Source organism: Gallus gallus, chromosome 1 (assembly GCF_016699485.2).
Source record: "Gallus gallus isolate bGalGal1 chromosome 1, bGalGal1.mat.broiler.GRCg7b, whole genome shotgun sequence".
In the NCBI taxonomy this organism is placed as follows: Eukaryota; Metazoa; Chordata; class Aves; order Galliformes; family Phasianidae; genus Gallus; species Gallus gallus.
This window is the reverse complement of record NC_052532.1, coordinates 54,743,551-54,769,590: the sequence shown is the minus strand read 5'-3', so window position 1 is coordinate 54,769,590 and position 26,040 is coordinate 54,743,551. Positions and strand designations below refer to the sequence as shown.

Genomic DNA, 26,040 nt, shown 5'->3' with positions numbered 1-26,040 from the left:
GAAAGCCACGATTGGTAGTGTAGGCCCCAAGCCCCACCCTCCCGCGTTCTCTATTGGCTGCATGTTTGGCGTGGTGCGCTCCCATTGGCCAGGCGCGGAGAACCCCCCCCGCCCTCCATCGGGGCGCGTTGATAAGGCGGAGGGGGAGGGCTGCGGCCGCTCCAGCGGGTTCGGCGGCGGTGCGGGAGGCGTTGCGGTGGGGTTCTACGGCTCGGGGCAGGGCGTTGGGCCGTTTTTCTCTCAGCATCAGCAGGCCGCGGCATCATGAAGTCAGCGTGGGCGCTGGCTCTGGCATGCACGCTTCTCCTGGCCGGTGAGTGCTGTAGCCTTTCTGGAAACGTCGGGTGGGAGGAGGTGGGGGTTCTTGGGGGGCGGGGGGGATCTTCTTTAACGGTACTCAGCCTACCGCTCGCTGAGGGGATGAAGGCCGCGGGAAGAGACGTTGGGCTGCCGGGGCCCGAGGGAGCCAGCGTTGCCTCCATCCCGGCGCTGTAGGCGCCTCAGGGGAGCGGGGGAGGGGAGTGCCGCGCACGGCTCATGCGCCGTGACTGGGGGGGAGGCTGGGGGTCCGGCGGGGCTGCAGGCCCATCAGGGATGGGGTACAGATGCTGGCAGAGCTGGGACCGGACTCATTATTGCTCGTTCTATCCAGCATCGGTGACCGCTGAGGAGGTGGATGTGGATGCGACCGTGGAAGAAGATCTGGGTAAAAGTAGAGAAGGGTCCCGAACTGATGATGAAGTTGTTCAGAGGTGAGTAGCAGGGGTGCTGCTAAGCTACTTGTGGCATTAAGGCTTTCTCCTGATTTTGGGGTATCTGTTCCACCATCAGTAACGCTTAAATCCTCAGAGATTGGAGTGGAGGGAGTGTAACACCTTTCCAAAACGAAGCCCGGTCTGTTCTGAGAAATACAGTATTTAAGGAAATATCTGTTGTTTCTTCTGTACAGAGGCGAGCTTGAGAGCTTGGATGCAGAAATCCCCTGCTTGATTTTGTCTAATTGCAGTATCTGCATGAGGGTTGCATAAACAGAGAGGATTATTCTTATGTTTGAGTATAAGTGGTGTTGAGTATGTTTTATATTGCAAAAACTCTATACATATAAATGATTTCAACTGCTGTGCAGTGTACCACGTGTTGAGGATTGTGGTCTTTGTGACATACCTGTGGTTTTTAGCTGCGTTTCTACAAAGTAAAGTGATCTTACCCACATGTGTGGGTTTTTGCTGAAGTTGTAGATGATGGCTATGCAAGTGAGGCTAGCTAGTATTGCGAATCTCATTTAATTTTACCGTATTTACACTGTCTCTGTCAGGGGCTGAGGATCTTGTTGCCTTACCTAGACCGTTATTGCTCCTGCCAGGTCATAAAATTAATGATAACTGTATGTAGGCAAGGCTGCTTGACAGATTTCCATTATTCTTACAGAGAGGAAGAAGCTATCCAGCTGGATGGCCTAAATGCATCCCAGATCAAAGAAATCAGAGAAAAATCTGAGAAGTTTGCCTTTCAAGCAGAAGTTAACAGAATGATGAAGCTTATTATTAACTCTTTATATAAGAACAAAGAGGTTAGTATCTTTATCACATTAGAACTGTGAGAACTGTTTGTGTTCTTGAGTTCCTGACCACTTGTTTCTATTTCAGATTTTCCTGAGAGAGCTTATTTCAAATGCTTCAGATGCTTTGGATAAGATACGCTTAATATCCTTGACTGATGAAAATGCTCTTGCTGGTAATGAGGAGCTCACTGTTAAAATCAAGGTATGAAATGTTACTTATGTAATTCCTTATTGATGCTCTTCCTGAAGAGCAGTGACAGGGACCTGAGAAGTTCATACATGGTTACTTCATTCAGTTCAGTGCTTAACAGTGTTATATCAGGACCCTAGCAATAAGCTTTATCAAACACCACTCTTGTTTTCATCTGGATAATAGTAGTTTTTGCTGGCAGACGTGTTTGAATAACTAGTTTCACTCTTTTCCTAGGTAGTGTACTGTCTTAAGATTTAAAATGAAGTCACACTGCCTCTTTTTATTTTTTTCAGTGTGATAAAGAGAAGAACATGCTTCATGTTACAGATACGGGTATTGGCATGACAAAAGAGGAGTTGATTAAAAACCTTGGTACCATTGCAAAGTCTGGTACAAGTGAATTCTTAAACAAGATGACTGAAATGCAGGATGATAGCCAGTCGACATCTGAGTTAATTGGCCAGTTTGGTGTTGGCTTTTATTCTGCTTTCTTGGTAGCAGACAGAGTTATTGTCACATCAAAGCACAACAATGATACCCAACATATTTGGGAGTCAGATTCAAATGAGTTCTCTGTGATTGATGATCCAAGAGGAAACACTCTGGGACGTGGCACAACCATAACGTAAGTATTAGGTTTCCTTGGGTTTCAAGAATTATTTTTAACTGGGATACGTGGATGACTTTAGCATTGTGACTACATGTACTGTTCAGTTCTTGAATTGTAGCTTTTTCCAGTTGAATAGAAACATCCAAATTACTGGTTGCAAGCAAAAGATGGAGTGTCAATGCACTAATGTAGTTCTTCATTCCATCTAATAGAATGAAGGAAACAATGAGAACCTTGACAACTAATTGTTGGCAAGCAGTTCCAAACAGTTGCAGTTGCCTGCAGATTTAGTTTCTCAGCACAGTTGTGGCTGTAGAGTTTCATCTTGGAAACATTGCAGTATATATAGTAATCAGACCAATCCAATACAAGTTTCAGGTTCAGTGTAGTTTGAAAGCCCTGTATCTTCCTACATTTTTGTGAGCATGTAAATGAGTTTGATCTGGGCCTTCTATGACTCCATCCTGAAATCATTTTCACGACTTTTTACCAGTGAAAGGTAGGACATCAGCATGACAGTGCCCTTTGTTTGCAGGAAAAAGTTCATCTTGTTGCTCTGGTTCCAGATGAAGTCAGTGAGAACACATCATGGATCGTATGAGCATCAAAATATTCCTCTTTTAGTTGCAGTAGTAAGGATAGAGACTATTTTTAAGTGATAGCTGAGCATTGAGTAGTTTAGTTACAGTTGCATAAACTTAAATCAGTTTAGCTGCAGCAGTGGGAAGATGCATCTCCTCTAAAACTAATTGAAAGTACTTGTTCAGCTTTCTAACTTCTTTTATTTTTCTTCAGCCTTGTCTTGAAGGAAGAAGCCTCTGATTATCTTGAGTTGGACACTGTTAAAAATCTAGTCAAGAAATATTCACAGTTCATAAACTTCCCCATATATGTGTGGAGCAGCAAGGTAAGTGTATTTTACCAAGTGTTGTATGCTATGAGCTGTGTATCATAGCCTTCAAGGGCCTGATCTCTTTAAGAGTGAAAGCATGCTATAGAATGTTTACTGGTCTATTTCCTGACTCTTCCTTCTTTGGGTTTTTTAAAATCAGTGGGAAGAAAGAACTGGCTAGTATTTTACTAGCTGTATGCTGTCCAAAAGTTAATGCATTACTAAATGGCATACTTCAAAGAAACTTTGTTATGCCTCGGTGCTACCAAAGAAGCAAGAGTGCACAGTTTACTACAAAAGATGTTTCTTCCATTGGCTTTGTTTAGTAGCTGAAGCTTTTAAGCAGGGCAGTTTAGCTACTTTGCTTAGTAGCTAAACCTTTTAAGTTTAGGTGTCCTTCTGAACATAGGGCAGCCTTTCAACTTCTAGGCTTATTCTTAGGATGTTTTCTTGGTGTACTGCTAGCCTGAAATCAAGCTGAAGGTCTTGAAAGTTGAGAACAGTGACCTTCCAGTGTACTGTAGGATAGCATGCATGCACAAAAAATGCAGCAGAAGAATGGTAGCTGTCTATTGACAAATGTTTGTGGGAGGTCAGAGACAGCAGAAGTTAAACTAGCACTGAGAGTAAGCTATCTCAGAGAATACTAGAAGATCCCTGGTAGGAAACCAGACATTCCTCACTTCCAGTTGTCTCTATAGACAGAGACTGTTGAAGAGCCAGTTGAAGAGGAGGAAGCAAAGGAGGAGAAAGAAGAAACAGATGATGATGAAGCAGCGGTTGAAGAGGAGGAGGAAGAGAAGAAACCAAAAACTAAGAAGGTAAGCTTTCTGAGATGAGGATTTGTAACTGATGGAGATTTGGGGAGTTTTCATGAAGCTGACATTGTGGGGAAGATGGTGGTAAATGAAACTTGTGTGAAAATAAGATAAGGCTTGTGAGGCAGTAGTCCTGGAATTAATTCTAAATCTTTGGGAGTTCAAGCATTGAACTGCTAAAAGTGAGAGGTGGATTTGAGTGAACTGACTGATTAGTTTGAATATGTGCTACTGGAAAGCTTTCCTCAGAATGCAGTAGAACAGAAATGGCAACACTGGAGTGCAAAATGTACGTAGGGTACACTGAAGTGTGGGTGTGATTTCTGTTACTTTGCACTCAAACTAATGCATACATTTGAATGGGAATACTCAGTCCATTGTCTAGTTAATGAATTATGTACTAATGAACTGCTGTTATAGTTTCAGCTTTAGTGGAGTTTCTTTAACTAACTTAAAAGCTGGACTGAGAATGAATATTTATTCTGATGTTTGATTAGGTTGAAAAGACTGTCTGGGATTGGGAGCTCATGAATGACATAAAACCAATCTGGCAGAGACCATCTAAAGAAGTTGAAGAGGATGAATATAAAGCTTTTTACAAAACCTTTTCCAAGGTAAACTTAAAGCCTTGAGATTGTTCTGAAGGAGTGGTTTACTGCTGGTGAGGGTGGGGTGATAATGCTGACCTAGGTCTGAGGGGTAGGTGGTGGTATTCCAATTTGTATGGAGCTTACTGTTATATTTAAGTACTGACAAACTAATTATTTATCTTGTTTGAGGGAGTAGTGATGTTTGTGTTGTACACAGTGAAAGAGAGAAGACACATTGTCTTCACATGTAAATACAGTGTGATGTTAAGAACCATGTTGTGAAGTATTGGTTACTGAACTATTATCTCTTTGGTTGGCTTTTATAAACAGAAATATATGGTAGGTCTCTCACTTCTGCATGAGTAACCCAGTTGAATTGTGAATCTGTTTTCACAAAGTCCAGTAAGCTGTGCAGCAAACTGTGACATTGTGTTATGGATGGAAGAGTATTGATTTGCCAATGCTTGGCTTTAAAAAAAAAAAAACCTCTCTTCACAGGAACACGATGATCCAATGGCTTACATTCATTTTACTGCTGAAGGGGAAGTAACTTTCAAATCAATCTTGTTTGTTCCTAATTCTGCTCCACGTGGCTTGTTTGATGAGTATGGATCCAAAAAAAGTGATTTCATTAAGGTAAGGCAAGCATATACGTACAGCTATGATCTGTCCTTAAAAATGAAGAAACTAATAATGGCTTTTTTCTTTTTTAATTCAGCTGTATGTTAGAAGAGTGTTCATCACTGATGACTTCCATGACATGATGCCCAAATATCTTAACTTCGTTAAAGGTGTTGTAAGTATTAAACCTTATTTGCATTTGTGTGGTTGTTCATCCAAAGGCTGCTACCTGTACTTAATATTTCTTTCAATTAGGTGGATTCTGATGATCTTCCTTTGAATGTATCTCGTGAAACACTTCAGCAGCATAAGTTACTAAAGGTAAGATTGATGGTCTTAAATATCTTTGGTTTTTAATAAGGGACTGATTTAAAATGAATAAGTAGATGACTAGCAAGATTTAGCAGAGAAATAGCTTGATTAATTTTGTTTTAATACTTTAATTTCACATTCCTAACTGTATAGGAAGCCCAAGCTTCATTCAGACTACTTTCCACTTCTAAATTGGGATTAGTGTCTTGAATCCATTCATAGTAGTGAGGCTGAATTGAGGGTTTTTACTGCTATAACTTGACACCTGTGCTTTCCCTAGGTGATCAGAAAGAAGCTTGTTCGTAAAACCCTCGATATGATCAAGAAAATTGCAGAAGAAAAATACAATGACACATTCTGGAAAGAGTTTGGTACTAATGTAAAGCTTGGAGTTATTGAAGATCACTCCAATCGCACACGACTGGCTAAACTGCTTCGCTTCCAGTCTTCCCATCATGAAAGTAACCTTACAAGCCTTGACCAATATGTGGAAAGAATGAAAGAGAAACAAGACAAAATTTATTTCATGGCAGGTGCCAGCAGAAAGGAGGTATGTGAGGAGGGAAGGAAGAAGAGTTACATCTTCTAGTTTTCTAACTATGAATAATGAACTTTTTGTATTTGCTGTATATGTAGCTATTCCATGCTTATATTACCATATGTTCAGCTCTCCTTGTATTAACGTTCACTAAATAGATGTATAGTTCCCAGTAGCTGCTGGTATCAACGCTGTTAAACTGACATCTTAATCTGTTCCCATTTTAGGCTGAGTCTTCACCATTTGTTGAACGCCTTCTGAAAAAGGGCTATGAAGTGATCTACCTGACTGAACCTGTAGATGAATACTGCATTCAGGCTCTGCCAGAGTTTGATGGCAAGAGGTTTCAGAATGTAGCAAAGGAGGGAGTTAAGTTTGAGGAAAGTGAAAAGTCCAAGGAGAGTCGTGAAGCCTTGGAGAAGGAATTTGAACCACTCTTGAACTGGATGAAAGACAAAGCTCTAAAGGACAAGGTACAAATGTCATGTGGATTTGTGATTACCATATGTAACATTTGTAAGTTTAGAAGTAAAGTACAGTGTCTTGTGAATTCTTGGGACGTAGAGCTGACAGTGAGGTCTTTTCTCTGGGTTAATAGTCATGTTTATCTTCCCAAAGTAAGTGCTTAGTAAGTTAGAATTTCATTTTAGGGTTCTCAGAAAGTATTGAAGTGAGTATGGTTGAGTTTTTTGCTTTACAATAGTGGTGCTGTGAACTAATACAAACATACTTTCCACAGATTGAAAAGGCTGTGCTGTCTCAACGTCTAACACAGTCTCCATGTGCACTCGTGGCTAGTCAGTACGGATGGTCTGGTAACATGGAGAGAATCATGAAGGCTCAAGCATACCAAACTGGGAAGGACATATCTACAAAGTAAGTTTCAGTTATGTAGCAGCAGATGTGAAATGTAGTTGATGGCCTTCCTTGCTTGGTGGGATCACAGGAGGCTTCCATCTTGTTCAGATGATCCTCCATGATTTTAAGGTCTCTTACCAGGTTGTCAGATGTTGCAGCCTATCTGTATGTAGAACTGCTTTCGGAGCAAGGCTCATCAGTGGTATTTGCATCTCATTTGATGATGAGAGCAAAAACTTAACACAACTCCAATGCTTTCAGTGTTTAGCCAGTAACGGGGGATGAACTTGTTACTGTGGTTATTAGCATATATGGGTTTAAGGGTGTAGCTGGGCCTGATATTTCAGAACTTAATGATGTGACTTCTGTTTTTTCCAGTTACTATGCTAGCCAGAAGAAGACATTTGAAATAAATCCCAGACATCCACTGATCAAAGACATGCTGAGGCGAGTTAAGGTAAACAAATAACAGCAGTGTGAAACATTGCCTGCGTAGCTGTGTATGGCTTAATTAACAACTCTGTGCTTGTGGTTTCTTTTTGATGCTTCCACATTAGGAAAATGAAGATGACAAAACAGTTTCAGATCTTGCAGTGGTGTTGTTTGAAACTGCGACTTTGAGATCAGGATATATGTTACCAGACACAAAGGAATATGGAGACAGAATAGAAAGGATGCTTCGTTTGAGTTTAAACATTGACCTGGATGCAAAGGTTAGTGGGGTTGCTTACAAGTTGCAGGTGATAATGGGCTTTAAATAGCTGCTTTCTAAGACGAGCACTTACCTAGTTTCCTGTGCTGATGTGGGCTCAGGAGCCCAGTTAAGTTCCTGACTGGGGAAGCAATGAGTCTGCTTCAAGTTTGTGTCCTCCTTGTAGTTCTGGATTCTGCTTTTCCATTACCCTTTTCAAGTATTGCCATGTCTTTACATGATGGTTTTATGGGAGTAAATTAGAGACCAAACTCGTATGTACTTAAGCATTTTTCTATCAGTAAAATAAGTTGGTATAGGACTTCCTGTGATGCTGTGCAGGAACATATATGCTGGGCATCCTGCCAGGGAGAATGTGATAGTGTGTCAGTGCTGAAGAGAACCTGGTTTATCCTCCAAGTAGCCTGGGGCATGTATTATAAACTGGCAGTGGTTACATAGCCTGTATTTAGCTAGTCAGCAACTGGTAAACATTGTATGCAGATACGGTTCTGAATACCAAGTAAAACGTTTGTGACCCCTTCTCCAGGTGGAGGAGGAACCTGAAGAGCCTGAAGATGCAGCTGAGGAGGCAGAGCAAGATGAAGAAGAGGTGGATGCTGATGCTGAAGACAGTGAAACACAGAAGGTAAGATCTAAAGTCTGACTCTTTTAATATTCATGTGCAATTTTATCCAGTGACAGATTCTTCATTTGGTCTTTTGTAACCATAGCTGTTAGTGTTGGGTCCTCCAAATTTTTCTTGCAAAACCGTGGCACAAATTACTTCTCATTCCTTAATAAATTTTGTTTTAGAAAAACCAGTAGGTATGTTCAGTATTTGGAGCAAATTAAAGAAAACAGCAGATCCCCTTCCTTATACATGTTGGGTTTCTATATCTTGTGGGCAAAATACCATCAATAAACGGGACGGTGCATGGCTTGAAATCCTTCAAACAGCACTACAGACTTAGAACCCAAAGTCAAGGCAGCGCTGTTGTATCTGTAGTTCTAATAATATCTTGTTACGCTGAGCTCTCCAGTATCAGTTCCTCAGTGACGTGAATTTTAAAGTCACTGTGAAGTCCCACCTCTGTGTGCTGGCTGAAGTTGCTTTTCGAAGAGTCCTGTAACTTTGTCTTATGGCCAGCACAAACACAAAGTAGCTGAACATCTCTAACAGCTATTAGCTGTCAGATTGCCCAAGAATACATTTGAAGAACTATACTTACTGTACTGTTGCATTGGTTTTGATGCTATTAAACTGTGCTTTCACAGCTATATAACATGAAATGACAGTAACAAGGGGATTATATAGGATTAGGACTACATTGTTCCCTTAGTACTGTGATTGCTTGGTGATTCTATGATTCTCTGTGTTCTACTTACTAGATGAGATTACTTGTGTGTTACACAAAGGTTTCTGACTGCTGACTGGAAGTAGTTGAACTTCTCAGTGCTGTAGTCAAGTAGAGTTAGGACTAGAGGGAGTGGCTTCAAACTGCACCAGGGAAGGTTCAGGCTGGACGTTAGGAAATACTGCTTCTCTGAAAGGGTGGTCAGGCACTGGAATGGGCTGTCCAGAGAGGTGGTGGAGTCACTGTCCCTGGAGGTGTTCAAGGAACGTTTGGATGTTGTGTTGAGGGATATGGTTTAGTGAGAGCTATTGGTGATGGGTGGATGGTTGGACTGGGTGATCCTGTGGGTCTTTCCAGCCTTAGTGATTCTATGAATGGGGGGCTATTAACAGTAGTAATTGAACCTGAAAGGCACTAAAGAAATTAGTGAAGATAAATAGTCAGTTGTAGGTCTGCAAACACCTGAGCAAACTGGAATGAAAGTAGCTTTTTTCCCCACTTTGAATAGCCAAGTCTTGATGTTCAGTCATTTGAACAAGAATATGCTTTCACCTTCAAAAGTTGCATTATTTGCTAGTGATAATTTGCTAGTGCTTTGAAAAGTGTCAGCAGTAGTGAAGATAATCTGAGGCAGCTCTTGTAACTGTTGGCACTTAGAAAAAGTGAGGTTCTGATTCTTTGTTTTGCCTCCACAGGAATCCACAGATGTAAAAGACGAACTGTAAACTGCACTCACCTACTGTCCTGCACTGGGAGGTCAAGAGAAGGATGTGAATTCAATTTTGGTTTGTTTTCCACTGGAAAAGGTTGAGGGATGGTGTGGGGTTTAAGGGCAAAGGAGATTTTTTTTTTTAAGTTGACTTTTCTAAAAAAAAGAAAACATTCCTCACGAATGTAAATTTGTATTATTTAACTGACTTGGTGTAAAATCTTGTCATGTACAAAATAAAATGTTCCCAAACACCAGTACCTCTAAATTTTACCTAACTTCATCCTCCACAGTACCACAAAGAACTAAATGGACGGTCTGAGTGTTCAGGTCCTTCGTACTACTGTCACTTTGCTCTCCTAGTTTGCTGTCCTCGTGCCTTTCCACGCTGGCACAGCCACGCTCCTGATTGCTGTGTGTTCCACAAGGGTCTGCTGAAGGCAGGGTTTTGCATTCATCAGCCTGTTGTACTGTTCTGTCCAAGTATGCTTGGTATCGGTATCTGGGAGCTGTATGGAAACCTCTGTGGAGTAAATATTTAAGAAGTTGCCTAACTACTGTCACCTGGTGGGGTGTTCAAAAATAGTGTTGAAACTGAAGCTGAGCTTTTGTGGAAAAGCAACTCTGTAAGCAAAGTGCTGGTTGTAGCAGGCTCTCTGAAACGAATACGAAATACAGTTAGTACTGGACTGTGTGACATGATTGCACTTTACAGAACAGGCAGTGGTAGCTTTCACTGCTGAGATGAGCAAAAGTAATTTCCTTTGAGGGTCTGAAGAGCAACTCTCTGGGAGATAATGTGTTCCACTGTAGTAACCCTGCCTTTAACTCAAGTAGCTTTCCTAACAGCTACAGTAGTCTTACTTTATCCTTTTCTTTTTTTAATGTTGAAGTTCTTGGCAGTTAGTTGTTGAACTCTTTGTTCTCCTATTGTGACGAACCACTGTAAGTACTTAATTTCATACAAGCTAAATCTGTTGACACCGAATGCAATACTGTGATATGTGGAGTTTGAGCTGGGGGGCACCGCCTTGTTCCATATATTGTGTTAGCTTTATGTGGTTAGATGAAGCACTACGCTCTCTCACTGGTGCCTCTGCTTTTGAAACAAACCTTCACGGGGTTGGTGGGCAGTGTTTACATTGACTTTAGTAGCCTTCTTCTCTAGTAGTACTCTACAAGAGGACTGACTCAAGTAGAGCTGTTAAATAGGCATGTGAAAGAGTAAACTTGGAGTCTTGAAATCTAAATAACATTTCTAATTAGGTGAGGCATCTGAACAATAAGCTGAAGAGGTTGCTTTCTATCTCTCCATTTGCTTTCACCAGGTTTGTGTTGCCGAAGCACACTGTTTCCATGTAATAAGAACAAATACCACATGCTAGTGTTTGTTGTTACTGAGTTAGGGCTTATTCAGAGGCATAGACTTTAATAAAGTATGCTGTTTGATGCTAGTACAGGAGCTTAATTTATTGAGTGAAAGGAGTGTTTTTGCCTGTTTATATTTAACTCACTGCATTAGTGTCTTAAATACAGTTACGTGTTGGTACAGGAAGCTGAATGGCCCAACTAGTGCCATCCAGCAGGTAACCCTATCAACTGCAGTATTGCTTTGAGCAGCACTTAAGGCACAGTCCTCTTAGTATGTCAGCTGCAACTTCATTTTGTGCTCTGTAACAATCAGCTGCTTCTGAGGTTTTGATTTACTGCTTCCTTAAGAAATCTTTGTGAAGTTGGAACATTACAGCTTGAAATACGAACTCAAACATCCATTAACGTGTAAGAAGTGTTCTGCTGTGTTTGACCAGCCTGAGGAGCAGCTGTGGCTCAGGCCTGCTCTATGTCTGTTACTGCAGCTCAGGAATCCAACAAATGTTAGTAGAAGCGTAGGATTGTTTGGGCTACTTGAATTTGTTAATCCCTTGTAGACTTTAAACAAAGCTTGCTCTGTTCTGTGGCTGAAGTTCTCATTGCATTGATTGGTTCTAGGATGCCCTGATTGCATTTTAGAAATAATAAAGAGAGCACTTCATAGTCATGCTCTGTGCTTCTTCCTCATCTGAGGATATTATGTGCAACATGGCTGTGGTCCAGATGCTTTCTTTCCCCTCGAGTGACAAGTGTTCGCTGTCAATAGGCACAAGCATGCAGTTGTTAAGGTTTGGGGTGGGTTTTTTTAGTTACTTCTGTCAACTCTCGAATGGCATCACTGCTGGAAGCAGCTTTGCAGTCATACTGAGGCCATTTCTTTTCCTGCAGTAGTTGTACTGTCTCGGGGGAGCGCCACTGCTGCTGTTCAAACCTGGTGTACAGACAGCTTTGCTGCCACTACATGGGCACTCGAGGCAGTGATTTTCCCCCAGAGCTAAGATGTATTCCGTGCTGCTCCATATCCATCAGCAGCGGGAGCCATTGGGAAAAAGAGAGCTGAATGGATGTGATTAAACCTGCAGCCTTTCGATCTGAAGTAGAACGCATTTCATGCTGTAAGGCAGTGGCAGAATGATGGAGGTAATGCTCTGATAGTGTAACTCAGGGTAAGGCTTAAATCCTGACTCTTCAAAGGGATAAGCAAAAACACTGGTAGCTAGAACAGGAACAAAATACTGTTCCTTTATTCTCAGATGTGCTGAGATGAGCAGTGTCAATCTCCTCTTTGCCTTTGTTTAGGTGCAGTGAAAGAAGTCCCCATGCTACTGAGCTTAGTAAAATGTTTCCCACTGGATTGATTTTACTTGAACTCAGCGTGTGAGATAGAATCAATACTTCCTTTATGCTGTTCTCATTAATGAAGATGGCTGTGCTCTAGTGATGCATAGCACAGGCTGCAGCATGAACTCTGTGGGGGAAGAGAGAATAATATCCTTCCTCAGTTGCTTTTCTGGATCATCAGCTGCCAACAGCTGTGTGTGGGTAGGAAAACAGATCCCACCTTACACAAGCATAGGTAAATTTCCATATGCTTCACAGCTGGAACAGATGTAAAAACACTTGGGACAACTGTTTGCAGACCCCTATGCTATTAAGAACTGGGTACTGTGTCAAAAGCAATTAATGAGCTTTTTACCTCCTAGCCGTGTGGGTCAGCCTGTGATTTTCTTTCCCAAGTCCTACCTCAGTGAGAACTGTGCATGACCCCGTGCCTTGTTTAGGTACCTTCCCCAGGGGAAAGCAATTCCCAGCCCTTCCCTCCTGCTGGGAGCCACTCAAAAGGAGAGAGGTGTGCCCTCTTTGTAGTGTGTTGACTTTGTACACTTCCCTGAGTTCTGGGCTTAAGAACCAAAGTTCATTCTTGTGGGGAGACTGTAAGGTCCGTATGGTAAACCTGTACTTGCTATTTCAGACTTCTGAATATTCATGACTATCAAAAGCAGCCATAATATGTAACGGAGTACATACACATGGTTTTGGTGTCATCTGTTTTAACTGAAACAACCTCTTAGCCCAAAATAGACTTCCTGTCTAATACAAAGCCAAGGCAGCTGCTGCTGTGGCAGTTAACCAGTACTACGAGTCCTGTGTGCTCCAGTGAAGAAACTCATATTTTGTCCATGCTACAGTTTTCTGTATTACATTCTAAATTACATTAAACAAAACTGAGTTGTAGGCTACAGAGGTGGGAAATGCCAACAGTTCAGTGGGGCTCTGCTAGAGAAGAACAGATGAGCTCATTGGGACTAAAGCCTGGCCATAGAACTTGACTTTTCAAGAGGCTGAATTTGTTCTCCTCGCAAATCAGCTGTTGTGGTGTAACCCAGGTATGGCTCAGCAGCGTGCAGCTGCTCACTCACAGCCCCTCAGTGGAGGAGAGGAGGGAATCAGAAAGGTAGAAGCAAGGAAACTCAAGGATTGATGTAAAAGCATTTACTAGCTAAAGTAAAAGTCAGGTATGAAAGCAAAACAAGGGCTTCATTTGCAGGGGAAGCTGTTTAGCCACTTCCAGGAGAGCAGGACCCATTGTGTGTAACACCTTCCTGGGAAGCCAAATGCTGACACTTTGGCCAGTTGGGGCAGCTGTTCTGGCCATGTCCTCTCCCAGCCCATCCCCCATCCACAGCTTCTTGCTGGCAGTGCAGCAGGAGAAGCCAAAATGTCCCGGACCTGGTGTAATAAGCACTACTCAGCAGCTGTTACATGCATTATTCTCATCTTAAGTCCAAAGAACAGCACCGTAGCAGCTAGCAGGAAGATTATCCCAGCTGAAATCAAGACATCAGCTGAGAAGTTTCAAACTCCATTAGACTCGGCCAAGCACGAGTTCACATTTTTTATTCTGAAGAATATTTACACTGCAAATCAGGATTAAACAAAATCATACATATTTTGGTATACAACATATTACACTTTTAACAGTATTCATCGTAGGTTTATGTTTAACGTATGCTGCATATACTTCTGCTTTCGAGGAAGAAGAAAAGCTTAAGTATTTCACGTATGGACTTCTGCAGTTGAGAGAGTTGAGCAAACATTCTAGTGTGTCCTATATGAGCTGCTCCAAAAGTAACGCCTCCTGTGCCATTATGTTGGTCCGTGATGTCAGAGGCAGAAGGTGGTGGTGTAGCAGTAGAGGTTGAACCTTCTCATCAATGTTCTGCTACATTTTGTTGCCGTGCAACAGATGACAGCAGAGGGGCAACGTGACAACGGCATCTGACGTGGAAGTGCATATGCATATGAAGCAAAGGTGTTGTCACTGAATTCCTCCAGGTGGAAAAAAATGCACACAGTGACATCCATCAACTCTTGTGAACGGTCACGGAGACCAACCAGTGGATGGGAGCACAGTGAGGCGGTGGGTGCCGTGTCTCAGCAGTACCAACGGCGACATGGAAGACAAGCCGCGTTCCTGATGGCCACACACAGCTGTTACACCGTGACATGAAGAGTGCCTCCATCCATTCACCCACACAGACTGACTAATGGTGGCGACTACGTGGAGAGACACTGTTCTGCAGCTCCTTACTGTGCTTGTTGTGCCAGCTGTCGTTTGCATGGAAATAAATAGGCATTACTGTTGAGCAACCCACGTAGCTCTCGAAACGCAAAAAGCAAACAGCAGTCAATGCTGGGACGTTTCAGCTTTTTTTGACCTCGCTTTCAGACCCAGCAGCTCTGTTCTCAGCTCTCCAGGCTTGGGAGGTACTTCAGGTATACTCTGTTAAAGACACAGAAAGATGTCACTGCTGTGCAAGAACAAATACTGATCTCACAAAAACACTGCAAGAGACGGCATTATATCCAACCTGTCGGTGCATCTCCCAGAGCACGCGAATTTTTACAAGCAACACATCTGCAACATCTACCTATCTCCTCTTCGGAAAATGACTTCAATTTCAAAGCATGCTTTGCAAGAGAGGTTCCGTTGCCTCTTATAAATTACTGAATTTGCGGCAGCACTTACGAGGTCAGGCCGGTAGTACCGGTGCACCACCTCGGCTCCTGCGAACATGGCCAGCATGCTGGCAGCCAGCGTCTTCAGGTAAGTGGACCAGGGCACGCCGGCGGGCATGGCGGCCTACCATCTCCCGTCAAGTGGCGCGCCGGAAATGCGTCACCCTTCCGGACAGCTACGCGCAACTTCCGGCAGCGGCACAGCCGACCCCTCCCCCGATTGCCCAATCGCGCGCTGCCATTGGCCGACGCTGGTCACGTGCCGCGCGGCTGCCCGGCAGGTCGGTGGGGATCGGAGGTGGGGGGGGTGGGAGATCTCTGACAATAGCCCGATGGCTGCCGGCGGGGTGCCGCGCTCGGCCATGGAGGCCGAGGAGCTGGGCAGGTAGTGCGGGGCAGCGCCGTGCTGGGGCTTCGCGGCGGGGGTGCGCCGTTGTCCTTCTCGCTGCTGGGGGGCCGGGGCCGGGAGTGGGGCTGGCCTGGCCTTGCCTTGCCTGTTGTGATCCCTCGCTCCCGTCGCCCTAAGGGAGCGCAGGGCGGGGGGCTCGCGTGGGCCGCGCTGACGTGGGCGCGCTCCCGGGTGGGGCAGCGCCGTTGGAGGCCGCGGGGCTGTGAGAAGGCCGCGGAGGGCCTGGGGGACTGCTGAGAGGGGACTGAAGTGCGTGTGGGGAATCCTCGTGTGTGTAGAGCGATTCGCGTTGATGCGGGTATCGGTGTGTAGAAGGTGGGAATTCTACGTGATTTAATGTCTGGTTTTGTTGTAGAGGACGTGGTTTTTTTCCCTTTGTCCTTTTTTTCACTCGTAGCTTGGCGTGAAGCAGCGGGTTAAGTCACCACTGTGAATTGGAAGTATTTATTTAATGCTCCGTTCAGTGTTAGCAAGGCGTTAGGAATCTGAACTCATGCAAAAAAAAAAGTGATCTACAAACTCCTCTGAGTGTCAGTGGTGAAGGGGAAGGCCTTCCTTCATCTCATCATTGAGAGGTTGGGGCACTTGGCTGGGATACACTGCAAGCCATCCTCTGGTTTGAAGGGAAATTTACAACCTTTATAGGAAGGGGATTTTATAAGTATGTACAAGAAGGACATATCTTAAAAGAAGGCATCTTGTCAGAGACCATTCTCCAATTAGATCCTCTCATGTTTCTCTAACTGATTCTGTTCCGCACTTATTACATTATCAACCACATTCTTCATGTCTCAGCTGTGCTCCCTGAGGTAAATCCGAACATCAGTTGTGTTTGGTTCAGGAACTGTGAGAACATTTTACATAAAATGGTACCGATCCAGCAGCTGAGACAAGAAATCTGGCAGGTTGAGAATCTCAGGTTGGATATTAGGAACGATTTCTTCTCAGCAAGAGCGGTGCTGCAGTGGCACAGGCTGCCCACGGAGGTGGTGGAGTCACCACCCCTGGAGGTGTTCCAGAGCTGTGTGGATGTGGCACTGAGGGACGTGGGCAGTGGGCACGGTGGGGATGGGCTGATGGTTGGACTGGGTGATCCTAGAGGTCTTTTCCAGTCTTTATGATTCTACGATCTGAATACAAATTTATTCTCCTTGATTCGGGACAGCTGTTTGCTTCCAAGTTAGCATCCTATCCTCATGTCTGTGGGCTCTTCTGGCATAAATCTGATTGACAGAGTGGTTCTTAAATATCCCTTGCGTGATAAAGAACGATTCCTTCATATCTCAAGGGTGGCCTCATTTCTGTATACCTAAAAACTGATACTTTTATGAAGAGTTGAGATAAAAATATTTCTTGAGAATTTACTGTTTGTGAAATCTTTTCAATGTATTTGCATAGCAGTAGAATGTATGGACAAAGTGCCTACAAAGTAGCTGCTGTAGCATTAAGGGAATGTTTCAACTCAGTAGCGTTGTGAGCTGCCGGTTGTTTGATAGACGGTTGACACGGCCAATGTGGGCTGCAGACAGTTTTCCCCAGTGTTATGGGAAGCTCTGTGCTGTCATTAAAAATTGCCGTGGTTCTTCTGCTTTATAGCCATCGTGGGAGAGCTGGGCTGTTGGTGTTGGGTATAGCAGCACCTCGTGACTGCTAAGCAGTTGGACTTCTTAACAGAGTTGAATAATTTACTGCCTGGTTAATAGAGAAGCTGGGGAACATGAGTGGGTGCTTGGCGGTCTTGATATAGGTAGATGTTTACAGCCTCTTTGGTACATCACCGCATTCCTAAATAGTTGATGATTTATGCCTCTTTTTTCTCTCTCTTTAAGGTATTACGCTTATCTCCAGCAAGCTCAAGCTTTTTACACGTTTCCGTTCCACCAGATGATGACTGCACCGCCTACCATGGAAGCCATGACTGAGCAGCCGACTCTAGAGGGCATTCCAGAGCCAAACCTTGCTCAGGAACCTCCTAAAGGTAGTTCGATTGGGCTAAGAGAGCTAAAATCTTAGTAATCAGTCAGAGTAAACACATGGATATGTATTTATCTCAAGAAATACCTTCTTTGGAGCATCTGGGTTTCATTTTCTTGATAGTCTTTGAGAAAGTATCTATTAATTGTATTTGTTTAATAACATTTGTTACCAAAGAATGAAAAAGCTGAGAAGTAAACCCTGGACCCTCAAACTCTGCTACATTACCTTGCTGCGTGGTGCATTGGGCTGTGTCTGCTCTGTAAACAACAAACTGTGAACGGTTGATGCAGCGTTCAGTTTCTGTGTGGTCATGACAAGTCCAAACCTTACCCTAAGACCTGTTGCTTTTGGTACATGAGTCACTTTCCTCAATAGGTTGTGTGATTTGCAACAATGTATTTTCCTATTCAGAGGCTGAGGAGTGGATAGTAGACTAGAATTCACTTCAGCTTCACTTCACTTCAATTCCTTGGAACCCCAACTTGCAGGTTCTGGCATATCCTTCAAAACAAGTGAAACTGTCTCTAATAGGTCGTTGCGTACAGCATGCAAACGGCATAGCCTAGCCATGAGGTTATTGTTGGTTCGTATCCTAAGTCAGCATAGTTGCTGTGAGTGGTACACAGACACCCAAGCTGGATCCATGCTGAGCCTGGAGTCATAGAATCGCTCAGGTTGGAAAAGACCTTAAAGATCATTGAGTCCAACCGCAACCTAACCGTACTTCCCTAATGAACAGCCCTCCACTAATCATGTCCCTGAGCACCACATCTGAATGCTGAAATCCATCTGATAATTGTTTAATTTCATGAATTTTGAAGGCAAGTTTCTGTTTGGTTTCTTTTTCTAGTCACGTGCACAGTTCGTTCTGTTTGAATGTTCATGCTGCAGCCTTAGAAATGTACAAAAAATGTATTTGCTATGTTTCAGAAGTTAAAAAGGGTGGAAGGAAGAGAAAAGCCAAAGCAACTGAGCCAAAGCAACCCAAAAAGCCTGCTGCTAAGAAAGAAAAAGCGACCAAGTCGAAAGGGAAACAAGAAAAGATTACGGACACTTTTAAAGTGAAAAGAAAAGTGGACCGTTTTAATGGTGTGTCTGAAGCTGAGCTGCTGACAAAGACTTTACCTGATATTTTGACCTTCGATCTGGACATCGTAATAGTGAGTAACTCACAGTTACACAATGAGGTAGAAGTGGTCTGTGCTGTGTTTTACAGTCCAGCCGCAATGGTTGTGATTTATGTTCCTTCATTATTTATCTGTATTACTTACACCTTGCAAGATCTTGCCGTGAAGTTTCTGAACTGCATCCTGTGTGTACAGCTGCTTTGCATTTTCTGTTAAGAATCATAGTAATGTAACTCTAATTTCTGAGCAGTCTGAGGCTTACGTTTGATGCATAGGCATGAAAAAGCATTACTTGACAGTTCACCAGAGGTGCTCCAGCAGTGGCTGTGGGGCACGCTTAGGAGGCTGCTCATTCGACAGCACGCATCAATGAAACCCTACTGTAAAACTATCGGGTTTTTGAGCAGTGCTGGAAGATATCAGTGATGTGTTTTTGTTTATCGACGGTACCTTCAGAGAGTGGAATAGGCTTCCTTCCTGTAACTCCCATTCCTGACCAGTGAGCCATGTTCCAATCATTAAAATGGGCTGTATCTTGCTTTGCAGATTGGCATAAACCCCGGCTTGATGGCAGCTTACAAAGGGCATCATTACCCTGGACCTGGAAACCATTTTTGTATGTTTTCTCTTTATGGCATTTGCAGAACTGTTACAACTTGTGGTACTTTAATTAAGCTCTTGGGTTTTTTTTAGGACAGGAAAGGGGGATTTTGCTTTTAGTGCTCGGAGAGTGATTAAAATCCCATAATAAATACTATACATAAAAAGGAATAAAATGAAAGGTTTAGAATTGGCAAGTAAATGCAGTTTATTGGATTGTAATACTAAGTAACTCCTTAACGTGCAACTTTAAGATAAAAATCAAACAATTAGCTCTTGAGTTACCAAGGGGAAGTCAGAAGGCATCGATTCACAACAAAACTATTTGTGTTTTCCCTTGTGTTTGCTGAAATGAAGCACTTCAGCAAGTCCTCTTCCTTGTACATGTATTCGTTTCTGCTAAATGAACTTCCTCACTGATGGAAAAGCAGCAGCCGCTGCCATTTTGCAGCAGGCATATGTAGCATACCTGATTCTCCACACAGTTGTTTTTAGCCTATTTTTTTCTATTGAAATAACATTTTCTGCAGCGTGTTGTCCTAAAGAAAGGCTGTATGTGAGCTCTGTTGAAATACGCTGTTTTGCATAGCGGGAGCCATTCCAGCTGTGGTAACAGGGAACTCCACGCGGGCTGATTTGCAGCCCTGTGATACTCCAGCCAAAAAGCTTCTGGTACCCAGCAGACCAGTAAATCAGGTATTATTTCCCAGTGTTCTGCAAATGAGCTAATCTAGTAGTCTCGTTTGTCAAGAAGCAGACTAGATATGCGTGCTGTGACAAATCCAAGCATTTGTAAGTTTGTTGGACCGTTAGGAACTACGTGTGGTTAACTTGTGCTTGGAGACTGGCACTGCACACCATCCAAACTATACTTTTATATGTTAAATACTCTTTTAAGATGTCAGTGGATACTGTCAGAGAAGCCAAGTGCACTAAAAAGCAGTGGCAAAGATGTAAGAGAAAGCTAACTTACTGTATTTGCCACGTTGTTTCCCCCAAATTAACTGATGCTCTATTAGCATAGACTCTTCCTTCAGCATTCCATTGCTGTGCCTCGGTAGCCAAAGGTTTATTGGTGGTGGTTTTTATTGCTGTTGTGTGTTTTTTTAAAAGAGAATACCCGTCTTCCTCTTTTGCAGGGAAGTGTCTCTTCATGTCTGGTCTAAGTAATGAACAGCTGAACCATATGGATGACCACACCTTACCGCATAAATATGGGATTGGATTTACAAATATGGTGGAAAGGACAACACCTGGAAGCAAAGACCTCTCCAGGCAGGATAACACAGTAGAATATCATACTTGTTAAGGAATAAATGGTTACGATTATAATTTCAAGTTATTTCTTCTTTTTTTTTTTTACTTTCAGTAAAGAGTTTCGAGAAGGAGGGCGAATTCTGATGCAGAAATTACAGAAGTATAAACCTCGTATAGCAGCTTTCAATGGAAAATGTGAGAATCTTAATTTGGAATGAATTTGTTCTATTAGTAGCCTTTTTTTGTCCACTCATTCCGTCCCCTCATTTCAGGTATCTATGAAATTTTTAGTAGAGAAGTATTTGGAATAAGAGTTAAGAACTTGGAATTTGGATTGCAGCCCCACAAGGTACCAGAGACAGAAACTGTAAGTACTGAGAGCACTCTTCTTTGGTTATTTCAAAACTACTGGAGTCTTAGGGCTTACGCCCACTTACAGTAATGGCAAAGTACAAGGAATGTGAAGGGCTTTTACTTAATTAGAGAAAGGAGGATTTTACATCTTTTATACAGCTTAATCAGACTGGCAGATGTTATTTTGGAAATGGCGTATAGTGATTAGTAGGTTAGTTCATTTTTCTGAAGAGTATTGAAAATATGAATAAAACACATGTGCATTTGTAACTGTCATCTACTTCCGTCTGATTACCTGTGGCCAGTTACTTGTATGCTAATATTACTGAATTTTAATGCTGGGAGCCACAGCTGGGGAAAAAAGAATAGGAAGTCCGTGATTGAGCTTACATACTGCAGCGTTCCTGTTCTGAGCATGCCCAAACACTTCAGTCAGCCTCAGTCATCTTCAGCTGATTTGCAGCTTGAAATTAAATTGGATGCTTAAAGTACAACAGTTTGATGAAGAGTGCACTAATCATAGGCATCTACAGCTGGAAGGTACTTGTTTATCAGGGGCATCTAGTGCTGGAACGTATCCAAGAGGCCAGCTATGTATCATCACAGATAGGCTTGTTTAACCTGTTCTTCATAGCAAAGGCAACTGTAGTACCTGGCAAGGCAGCTTATTCCAGAGCTTCGTTACCTGCTCAGTTCAAACTTTTGGGGTGTTTTTCTATCCATCCCATATTATTAGTGCTTCAAGTTTAAGTGGTTTAAACTGCTCCTCTCTAATGGTGGAGTGTTGCCATCAGAACCTGAAGAGGTGGTGGTGATAAAATGCTTCCTTCTGAAGTAGCTCTTAAATACTTCTGCAGGAAATGTAAGAACAATAAATAAATAACCCTCTTTACAAGTACTTGTTCATAAATGGTGCTCTGTAGTAAATGTATTGGTTGGGATTCCTTTTTTCTGAACTAACTTCAAGCCTTCAGCTAGGGCTGCCAGCAGAAATGGAAACAACTAAGTTGGCTTCATTTAAGTTGTGTGACATAGGCACGCTTGGCCAAGAAGCAACGCTGTTTATTAACTCTTGATGCTTTTCTTGCTGGATTTGGGTTTTTGCATACTATCACATGCTCTGCAGCCCTTCTGGCTGTGAGCTCCACTTGTTCACAGAGTTCAGCAGTGTGCTTCCCTCTCTGGCTTACGCTTATAATTATTGTAACACATATTTGTATCACTTGTCCTACAGCATGTAAACGAGTGGTGAGAATTGTCTTGGTTTCATCAGCTGATACTCACCCCCTCTCTTTAGGGCAAGGCAGCTAGCTGGACAGGAAAAATGAATTCCTTTTATCCTCTTCTAGAAATACTTTTGGTATCAGTGGATGTTTGTGCAAAAAATTAGAACAGTAACGTGAGCTTAACTGTCAGTTACTCTTGATGCACTAAATATTAGGGATCAGTAATGGTATTTTTCTTTTTCTCAAGCTGTGCTACGTTATGCCATCATCCAGTGCAAGATGTGCTCAGTTCCCTCGTGCGCAAGATAAAGTTCATTATTACATAAAGCTAAAAGACTTAAGGGATCAGCTGAAAGGCATTGCACCAAACACAGAGGTGCAGGAAGTGCAGTACACATTTGACTTACAGCTTGCACAAGGTATAGTGCTTATTGGAGTTATCTTATGAAATGTATGGTTGGGTTTTTTTTTCCACATATTCTCTAGTAAAAATGTTCTTCGAACACTTTCTGTTCTTAATACTTGAGGTCTACTCTCTCTGCAGAGGATGCTAAAAAGATGGCTGTCAAGGAAGAAAAGTACGATCCAGGTTATGAAGCAGCATATGGAGGAGCTTACTGCGATCGTGCGCCATATGAAAGCGAACAGTGCAATTTCTCTTCAAATGGAACTGGTAAAGGGTGGTGCTCGGGGCATTCCTTCTCTAAACCATTCTGTATAACTTCTTATAACCATTCCATACACTTAAGTTTCTACCCTTTAAGTAACTTGCACAATTCATACATACATATATTCATACATATATATATATACAACAATATATTTAAAGTATAGCAACAGTTAAACTCTTATATTAAACTTCTTCCATTGCATCCACTTTTGTATGAATGTATCATGCTTTTTGACACTTCATTAGTTTCATTCCTAAGGAAAGCAAAGTCGTAGAATGATGTGACAGATAATTGAAATTGTTCTATTATTGGTGGGGCAAATGAAGGAGGAGTATTTGAACACTGTAATCTGAGTAATTCATCTATGTTAGAATAGCTGGTGTAGTGGCCGTACAGTTTGAAGACTAGAAGAATGAGTCTGTTAATCTTTCTGTAACTATAGAATCATAGAATGGCCTGGGTTGAAAAGGACCACAATGACCATGTAGTTTCAACCCCCTGCTATGTGCAGGGTCGCCAACCAGCAGACCAGGCTGCCCAGAGCCACATCCAGCCTGGCCTTGAATGCCTCCAGGGATGGGGCATCCACAGCCTTCTTGGGCAACCTGTAACTATGACATTAGGAATTCTATTTCCCAAAACACTACCAACTAATTAAAAAATAATTTTAAAAAAAGATGAAAAAATAATGGCAGAAGTAAACTGCCACCTTCTCCAGTGTCTTGAGTTTTTAGTCTTAATCTCAATTAGAATGCAAAATTCAATTTGTGTTATACTTACCCTATTCTGCCAAAGGGAATGTCCCTCTTGAGAAGAAGAGTTTTACTCAGAAAATGCTGCAAAGTAAAGTATTCATTTAAATGTTCAGACTCTTAATTTATGTTTGTGCCACCCTTAAGGTCATTCTTCAAAGAAGTTCTGATGAAAACCTACCAGGGGGGAATGAATCTGGGTCTCCAAAAGCAGACATTCAAAAAGAATAAGTTTGAACTGCAGTCTGAGTAGGTAGTTGAAAAGTACAAAGGAAAGTGCAAACTGCAATTATCTTTTTTTTAGATGGTTTTGTGTGGTTTTCTCTTAGTTGTTGGTCTCAACTGCATTTTCAAGTGTACTTTCTTTTTGTTTGTTTCTCAGCACCAAGCAATCCCCAGTACTGCGAGGGGTCATCTTTTGGTGAAGTTCCTAATGGACAATGGATGACGCAGTCCTTTGCAGACCAGATTCCAGAATTCAGTGCTGGTATGACACAAGAACGAGAGGGAAGCAGTGCATAAGAGCTCTTTCTTCTCAGCTACGCATACATGCTGCAGTTTTAATGCAGTGATCAAGATTGGTACCTCGGTTCTCCAACTGAAGCATTTTAATAGTATTTTATCTCCCTTAGATATTTTATTATAGTCCTAAATAAGTGTGTGGTAGGCTCCAATCAATGAACTAGGTAATTTTAAGGAACTGTCCAAACTTGAAAAAAAAAAAGAAGTTAGCCCTTTTTTTGTATATGAGTTTTATATTTAATGTCTGCCATTTCTTGCAGTTTTTGACAAACTGCTTTTCCATCTGTGAAGGTTTCTTTAGGGCGTTAATTTTATTCCATAAATTGTAAAGTAGGAGTAAGAGCAGCAGTATACTTTTTATTGACGCATCGATATTTGGATATCTCATAGTGCTTTTATATCTAGAGGGGAAAATGGAAGTGTACCCTTATCTTACACAAAGTGGTGTTTTTAATCGTGCACAGTTAAACAAATGGTGCTTTTTAAGACTCCCTTTGCACTTCAGGGCAGGAATAGAGAGCTCTGTCTATTTGGTGACTGGACCATAGTCAGGTTTAAGGGAGCAGAGACAACTCATTACTGGTCAGGAAAATCGGCGTCACACAGGACAGGGCCTAAAATATTCTAGTCTTAGAATAAGGTGTTCTTATCATTCCGTCTCTTTCTCCCTTAAATTCTAGTGTAAGGAACTGGAATTCCTTAAAAAAGAAAAGTGGTTCTCAAATCTGTGGCGTTTGTCAGTCACTTCTTTGTGATTAGTCTCTTCTCCTGAACCTTAGCAAGTGAACAGTTTATATGGCAGGGAATTGAAAGACTGTATTCCCTGTAAGAACCCATCTGCAATTATGTTGTTTGTGTCAGGTACAGCTAGCGCAGGGTGAAAGAAGATGGTGCTTTAGCAGTTTTTTGTATTAATTTCTCTTCAAGACCTTAGAGGGTGTTTTTCTTACCCATCTTATGTGTAAAAAAAATTACTAAGTTGAAGACAAGGGCAGCTGTTCCATGAATTAAGTTGACAGCTGTTGGAACTACAGCTTTCTTCTGAGGAACTTGCTCCAACAATACACAATTGCAGCCAATGTTGGCGACTGAGAAAGAAAGGAGATTCTATGCTTGTGCCTAACCATCATCTACTTTCCCTCTTCTATCACGTGAGGAGGAGACAAAGTAAAAGCAATAAGCTGATCAAAACGTTCACGTTTTGATGATCTTATGAGAGAAGGTGCTTCACATACTTGAAAAATAGATCCAAGCAGTATCTCCACACACGGTGCTGGTCAGAGGTTCCTGTTCGGTGCTTTATCCTTTCCTCACAGCCGCTGACGGCTGCCATGCACTGAGTGCAATTAGTTGGCGCAGATACTAATCCTGCTGTAACAGCTCGCACTGAGCTCACACACTGCCATCCTGTTGTGAGGCAGGCATGATGTTTACAGTCCTCTTCCCAAATTATGTGGCTTAATTCTGAGCGTCTGAAATCAAGAAAGCGTGCATTATGATTGTGTTTATCAGCTTCAGCATAAAGCTGCTCCGTATGTTGTCAGAACGGCATAGGATTTGTCTTGTCTGTTATTTAAAGTGTACTGTATCACGTATTGCTGTTTACATGGACGTTTTCCCGCAGGTGCTCCAAGTACCTCGCGTCAGGGATTTGTTACAATTCAGTTTTATTTTTCAGCAAGATTAGAAGCATGTAACTTAGCACTGCTGGTGAGGTGGCACAGTAGTACAGAACTACTGTACTGCTCTCCTGTTGGAGTTGAAGGGAAAGGTCTCTTCTGGAACAGAGGCACCTACTAGGTATAAAATACAGTTATGTGTATAATGACCGTTTCACTCAGTACTGCAGTTTGTGGTACTCCCTCGGGACCGGTGCTCTTTTCATTACAGTAATCCAGAGGTTCTTAATCTGTCTTAAATCTCTCTCTGTTTCACAATAAAATCAGGAATTGTATCACAGTGTCTCTGAGTGTCCTTTTGCACTACAGGATATGGCGTACACT

At 42.4% G+C, this 26,040-nt stretch overlaps 3 protein-coding genes and 1 long non-coding RNA gene across 6 annotated transcripts; 2 read left to right on the top strand and 2 right to left on the bottom strand.

The window, feature by feature from the left end:
• Positions 1-158: 158 nt before the first annotated feature.
• Positions 159-10,008, top strand: HSP90B1 (heat shock protein 90 beta family member 1). The gene is made up of 18 exons (NM_204289.2): positions 159-313; positions 653-752; positions 1,429-1,570; positions 1,647-1,763; positions 2,048-2,379; positions 3,160-3,271; positions 3,958-4,077; positions 4,572-4,688; positions 5,163-5,300; positions 5,383-5,460; positions 5,541-5,606; positions 5,878-6,147; positions 6,363-6,608; positions 6,875-7,011; positions 7,372-7,450; positions 7,551-7,706; positions 8,235-8,333; positions 9,738-10,008. Exons 1-18 carry the CDS (start codon positions 265-267, stop codon positions 9,765-9,767), a joined length of 2,388 nt encoding a protein of 795 aa, NP_989620.2. The 5' UTR covers positions 159-264; the 3' UTR covers positions 9,768-10,008.
• A 3,995-nt stretch (positions 10,009-14,003) lies between these two features.
• C12orf73 (C12orf73 homolog) lies at positions 14,004-15,281 on the bottom strand. The gene is made up of 2 exons (NM_001135572.2): positions 15,153-15,281; positions 14,004-14,906 (listed from the first exon to the last, which is right to left on the bottom strand). Exons 1-2 carry the CDS (start codon positions 15,258-15,260, stop codon positions 14,811-14,813), a joined length of 204 nt encoding a protein of 67 aa, NP_001129044.1. The 5' UTR covers positions 15,261-15,281; the 3' UTR covers positions 14,004-14,810.
• Positions 15,282-15,385: 104 nt separating this feature from the next.
• TDG (thymine DNA glycosylase) lies at positions 15,386-25,991 on the top strand. 2 transcript variants are annotated; one of them, XM_046904059.1, is made up of 10 exons: positions 15,386-15,423; positions 17,436-17,529; positions 18,459-18,688; positions 19,202-19,271; positions 20,395-20,530; positions 20,625-20,707; positions 20,785-20,879; positions 22,340-22,511; positions 22,637-22,765; positions 23,898-25,991. In XM_046904059.1, exons 2-10 carry the CDS (start codon positions 17,436-17,438, stop codon positions 24,035-24,037), a joined length of 1,149 nt encoding a protein of 382 aa, XP_046760015.1. In that variant the 5' UTR covers positions 15,386-15,423; the 3' UTR covers positions 24,038-25,991.
• On the bottom strand, positions 20,395-23,898 carry LOC121109113. Of its 2 annotated transcripts, XR_005844022.1 has the most exons (3): positions 23,697-23,898; positions 23,544-23,599; positions 20,395-23,016 (listed from the first exon to the last, which is right to left on the bottom strand). It is a non-coding gene; the product is annotated as an uncharacterized LOC121109113 (long non-coding RNA). The 2 variants fall into 2 exon arrangements; XR_005844021.1 differs by having other exon boundaries at positions 20,395-23,599.
• Positions 25,992-26,040: the final 49 nt, after the last annotated feature.

Excerpts from the sequence above, each read along its gene's own strand:
- HSP90B1 (NM_204289.2), top strand. The coding sequence starts at position 265 with ATGAAGTCAGCGTGGGCGCTGGCTCTGGCATGCACGCTTCTCCTGGCC. Across the intron at positions 753-1,428 it reads GATGATGAAGTTGTTCAGAG|AGAGGAAGAAGCTATCCAGC; the intron begins GTGAGTAGCAGG and ends TTATTCTTACAG. Across the intron at positions 7,451-7,550 it reads ACATGCTGAGGCGAGTTAAG|GAAAATGAAGATGACAAAAC; the intron begins GTAAACAAATAA and ends CTTCCACATTAG.
- C12orf73 (NM_001135572.2), bottom strand. The coding sequence starts at position 15,260 with ATGCCCGCCGGCGTGCCCTGGTCCACTTACCTGAAGACGCTGGCTGCC. Across the intron at positions 14,907-15,152 it reads GGTACTACCGGCCTGACCTC|AGTATACCTGAAGTACCTCC; the intron begins GTAAGTGCTGCC and ends TGTCTTTAACAG.
- TDG (XM_046904059.1), top strand. The coding sequence starts at position 17,436 with ATGATGACTGCACCGCCTACCATGGAAGCCATGACTGAGCAGCCGACT. Across the intron at positions 20,531-20,624 it reads GGAAGCAAAGACCTCTCCAG|TAAAGAGTTTCGAGAAGGAG; the intron begins GCAGGATAACAC and ends TTTTACTTTCAG. Across the intron at positions 22,766-23,897 it reads TTTCTCTTCAAATGGAACTG|CACCAAGCAATCCCCAGTAC; the intron begins GTAAAGGGTGGT and ends TTTGTTTCTCAG.